Source organism: Trichosurus vulpecula, chromosome 8 (assembly GCF_011100635.1).
Source record: "Trichosurus vulpecula isolate mTriVul1 chromosome 8, mTriVul1.pri, whole genome shotgun sequence".
Lineage (NCBI taxonomy): Eukaryota > Metazoa > Chordata > Mammalia > Diprotodontia > Phalangeridae > Trichosurus > Trichosurus vulpecula.
The window spans coordinates 214,456,916-214,462,133 of NC_050580.1; the positions used below are offsets into that span (position 1 = coordinate 214,456,916).

Consider the following 5,218-nt stretch of genomic DNA (forward strand, 5'->3'; position numbering starts at 1 on the left):
TTTTGGTTCAAGTTTTATTCGAGATCATATACAAAACGTTTCCAGACCCAAGAGGGTTTAATCCTCCTCCTCTTCCTCTTCTTCATCCTGGTTGATCTGGAAGTACCGTAATTCGTAACTCTCCTTGCTATTGGCCACCACCCGAAGCCAATCTCGAAGATTGTTCTTCTTTAAGTACTTCTTTGTCAGGTACTTCAAATACCTTTTAGAAAACGGCACCTCTGACGTCACGGTGATCTTGCTCTTGCTTCTCTCAATGGTCACAACTCCGCCCCCGAGGTTGCCAGCTTTTCCATTCACTTTGATTCGTTCTTGTAAGAACTGCTCAAAATTAGCTGCATCCATAATCCCATCTTCCACAGGATGGGTACAATCCAGGGTAAATTTGAGGACTTGCTTCTTTTTTTGCCGCCCTTCATCACAGATTTCTTCACGGGCGCCATGGCGATCGAGGAGCCAGAAAAGCAGTACCCTATTTTTGAAACATCCCAACATTTCCCCCACTTAACCAGTTCTCTTAGCCTCTTTTCATCTTTTATTCAAACAGCTACTGAAATTCCTCTTTTGTCCCACTAACTGGGACAGCAATTTGTCCTTATGTGCAGCCCATGACTCTTTTTTTAATCATAACTCCATTAAGTGAACTAAAATTCTTGCATCTACACAATATAAGAACAATACTTCTGGTCACACTTGAGGCTACTTTCCTCACTGTGGAAAGAGCATAAGTTATGAGAGAGGGCTGACTGTACAATTTACTTTGTGACTTAGCAAGGAACTAGAACCCAAGACATCCTTAATACATACTTCTAATAGTTACTCCTACTCTCATCTACTATTTTTATTTCATTTTCCCCAAATCTTGATTTTATTGGCGTGGGGAACCCCCTGGGTAGAAACTTCCCAATCAGCAACACATGTATAAGTTTTAGTCTTAGGGAGTTGCCTGGGACCCTGAGGTCAGTGACTTGTCCAGGATCACCTAGCTAGTAGGTGTCAGAGGTTAAAACTTAGACTCCGGTCTTTTGGACTCTGCAGTTAGCTAATTGTTACATTATGAGGCATATCTCATTATCCACACAGAAAGGAATAACGAAATTGCATTTGTAATTTTTGCATAAAAGACCATTTATTGTAGGTTTTGATTACAAAATAATGATGTATACTGACTTCTCACAAACAAAAAATTATTAAAACATCTTTTAGTATTGTATAAGAAAAATACTGGATACCATTTCACATTTAAGTCTTCAGAAAGTAGGATGATGATGAATATCATGCCTAATTTTCAGTGTTAAATTAAGGCTACGAAGTCCTGAGCCTCTTTGGGGTGAGGGAGAAGAGGGAAGGGAAAAGAGAATAGGGAGAAAGAAGGGGATTGAGGAAGAAAACACAAGAGCATCTCTTAAAAATTGAGTCAAAGAATTTGAGTGCAATGGCATTTCATTTGAAAAGTTTCCTAGGTTGTGCTTTTTTTGGTATTATTTTAACTGTAGCCAAGCAATTAATTTTTAAAGAACTTTTCAGTAATTTCTGGATACATCTAATTAACCACTTGACCAGCATAGTACAGCTATCATTCTAGACCTACAATGCCCTTGAAACATAACCTATTTATAGTTATTCTCTCTAAAAAATATGACCAAGATATGCCTGGAATGTGAGCTGGGCTTAAAAATTATAGTTATATGGACCATTTAACTATAGAGCAATGAGACTGACTTTTTAAAAAAAATGTCAGAATGTCTACTTTCAAATGACCATTGTCTTTCAGAGTAGTCAACCTGGGAAGCCACGGAATTCATCAAATTGTGTTGCCACTGCCCCAAACATTTCTAGAACTCTTCTTTTGGAATTGCCTTCAGAGTTAATTTATATGCTACACAACAAAACCAATATCACTCGTTATTTTATAGTAATATTGATCAGCTATGAGATTATCTCTGTTTGATCACCCACCTTATTCATCATACTTGCTTTTAACTTTATCTAAGAGTCATATCCACTTTCAAAGAACCCAGATTTGCTGCTACTAAGGATATTCAAAAGAATGCACTGCAAATTCTAGGTCATACCAAAGAAAGGAGCACCAAATATGTTTTAAGTCTTCCTAAGGTGACGACTTGAAAAGTCAACATTGAATTAGATGTGTATTTTGCAGTTTATCTAATCAGTTATGTTTCCTTATAATCATATCTTGCAGTTTTTGTTCTTCCTGAACTGTTTTTTTGCATCTAACACCTAAATATAATATTTTCCTGTTTCTAAATTTGGTCCAGGCCAGGACTACTTCCCCCATAAATCCATGAGGAAAGCATAGTAAGATATGTGAGGATAAGAACTGTTCTTTCCTTATACCCTATGCCAAAATACACAAGTTGTATTTTCTATAAATTGGTAGATTCTGATTGTCAATTTTGTTAAATATGGGTCATTTAGAGGCCAATCTTAATACAAGTTGATCAAAGTATCTAGTTTTCCATCGCATAGCTGGAGACCTTTTGTGCATTTGAATAAATAGCAATAACCTCTTTCAAAGACATTGTATTTTTGTTTTTCACAGTGTGGTTCCTATACATATGGGCTTTAGGTGGTCTGGTATTTGGTTTTGGTCTTTTTTTTTTGGCACTTACAATTCACCATGGTCAGTCATGTTGGTTTAATTTTTTTTTCTTTTTTGCAATTTACATCAGTCTTGGCACTTTTGCAAAAACATAAGTGTGTGTGTGTGTGTGTGTGTGTGTGTGTGAATCAGCCTTTCTGGAAACGGCAAGTACTACCCTCTCTTGTTTTCTTTCAGCGTAAAATGTTTGGTTCTCAGGGACTCCAGTGATCCTCAATGGAATTCCCCTAGCCCCAAAATGTAAAGGATGGAATACTCCTGTTGGTAGCTCTTGGTTTGATCCATGCACACACTTTTAGAGACTAGTGTCTGCCGTTTTACCCTGCATGGCTACTTCAGATGAGGTGTCTGGCAGGCCATCTCGGCAGAAGAGTAGGGCTGGATTTCTACAAGCCCACATGGCCACATCCCCTCCTCCTCCGCCATTAGTAGAACTGCAAGAGGACACTCTAGTGCACACGCCAAGCCTGTGGGTATAGCGTTCTCGGAGACGATTAGCCACGCTTCTGGCCTCCAGATTTCGGTTGTGGCTAGACAAGTAGGCGGCTACATTTCTAGTCCTGTAGCCTTCCTCCCGTTTGTGCCTCAGCAGTATGGAAATGTTGGGGTTGCGGATGGCATATATGAGAGGGTTTATGGCTCCATTTGCCCAGGCCATCCATATGGCTATGGTATTCAGGACCGGGTGGAATGGAGGTGTCTGGGCACCTGCAGCCCCGGCTGCAGCTGTGAACAGCACCAGGAGGCAGTAGGGTCCCCAGCAGAAAATAATGAAAACAATCATGATGAGCACAGTGGTCGCTGTGCGCATTTCTCTGTAGAAGCGCAACAGGTGGGCGTAGGTTGTCACCGGCCGCACTCTAATTTCCGACAACCTCACGGTCTTGCAAATCTGATAGAGACAGAAGCACATGATCCCAAAGGGAAACAGGTAACAGGTCACGATCAGCCAGACGTTGTAGGTGGGACCCAGGCGGGAGGGACCCGGATAGGAGATGTATAGGCAGCGGTGGAAACTCTGCTTCGGTCCGACTTGAGCATCCTCGCCCCACTCCCCCTCGGAGCCCCCCAAGAGATCCCAAGGGAAAGAGAGACCCACTGCCACGAGCCAAACGGTGACCAAGAGCAGCAGGGCCCTGCGCCAGCCAATCTTCTCCCCGGGGTGCCTCACGATGGCGTTGTAGCGGTCCAGGGAGATGAGGGTCATGGTCAGGGTGGACACGATGCCGAAGCAGGAGCCGAAGAAGCGGCTGGCGGTGCAGAAGCGCTGCCAGGGCCGGGCCGCTGGGGGGCCGTCTAGGCGGCCGCCGTGGGGAGTGAAGAGGGCCAGGAAGGCGGCGGGCAGGCAGAGCAGGGCGGTGAGCAGGTCAGATAAGGACAGCGACAGGATGAAGGCGTTGGTCACGGTTCGGAGCTGCCGGTGCTTCACGATCACCCCCATCACGGCGCAATTGCCCAGGCTGGAGAGCAGGAAGATGAGCAGCAGCACGAGCGCCTGCGCCGCCACGGCCGCCCAGGGCTCCAGCAGCAGCCGCTTCGCCCCCGTCGCCGCCGGGACGGGATCCTCGCTGGAGATGCTGCTGCTGTTGGGGATGCCGCTGCTGTTGGAGATGCTGCTGCTGCTGGGGATGCTGCTGCCCGGCCCGGCCTTCTCGGCCCCAGCCAGGCCGCCGCCGCTGCCGCCGCCGCCCCGGCTCTCCCGCGCCTCGGCCGCCACGGCCGCCACGGTAGTAAAGGAGATCACGGCCGCGTGGAAGCTCGCGGCCCGCGCAGCGCCAGACGAGGAGCCTGAACCCAGGGCCGCCTCTGGGCGCAGGCTGCCCCCGCCGCGGGCGGCGCCCAGGCTCGTCAGGTTGCTCATCTGGGCGATCTTGGAGGCGGAGAGAGGGGGCGGCGTGGGCGTGGAAGGCGGCAGCGGCGGCGGCGGCGGCTCCTCCTCCATGGGGCTCCGCGAAGACCGGACCGTTCATACCTCAGCCGGGCCAGAGCCGAGGCTGCCCCTCTGAAACCCGAGGACACCCCTTGACCTACAGGGCAGGTAGGGAGGAGGGAGAAGAGGAGGAGCCACAGACCCCGTACCCATCGCCCCAGGTCTGCCGCCCCTGGGGGCTCTGGGAGCTGGTGACGGCTGGGCTCAGGCGGTTGCCATACCAACCGGGTGTTGACGCACAACCAGCGCGAGAAAGCGCTTTCTCGCTTGACACACCCAAACCTGACCTGGTAAGAGGGAGCGAGATGTGGGCTGGTCAACTGACAATGGTGGAGTGACCTTGGTCTTCCTGCGGTACTCCTGCTTCCACGCGGCTTAGGGAGAAAAGTACGCTATCTCCAAACTTAGGAGGGGCTTGCTACACATTTGCTGCACTGAACTGAATTTGACCAGTTTTTGCCAGTCTTCTTTCATTCTGTCTTGCTGGGCGGCAAATTCGGCTCATTGAATCCAGTGCTTCACCTTCCATATGAGCAGGATAAGAATATAATATTATATTCACTCACAAAAATGATTATGAAAGTCTTTGAGGTTATCCCTTGAGGGCAAGACCAAGTTTTCATCCTGTCTTCATATCTTCAGTGCCTCGGCACATTGCCTAATAA

At 47.6% G+C, this 5,218-nt stretch overlaps 1 protein-coding gene and 1 pseudogene across 1 annotated transcript; both read right to left on the reverse strand.

The window, feature by feature from the left end:
- Positions 1–449, reverse strand: LOC118827866 (annotated as a pseudogene).
- A 2,236-nt stretch (positions 450–2,685) lies between these two features.
- On the reverse strand, positions 2,686–4,568 carry GPR135 (G protein-coupled receptor 135). Its single transcript, XM_036734199.1, has one exon. The coding sequence runs from the start codon at positions 4,563–4,565 to the stop codon at positions 2,919–2,921; it is 1,647 nt and encodes a 548-aa protein (XP_036590094.1). The 5' UTR covers positions 4,566–4,568; the 3' UTR covers positions 2,686–2,918.
- Positions 4,569–5,218: the final 650 nt, after the last annotated feature.

What these genes read in the sequence shown, in the direction of transcription:
- GPR135 (XM_036734199.1), bottom strand. Translation starts at nt 4,565, where the DNA reads ATGGAGGAGGAGCCGCCGCCGCCGCCGCTGCCGCCTTCCACGCCCACG.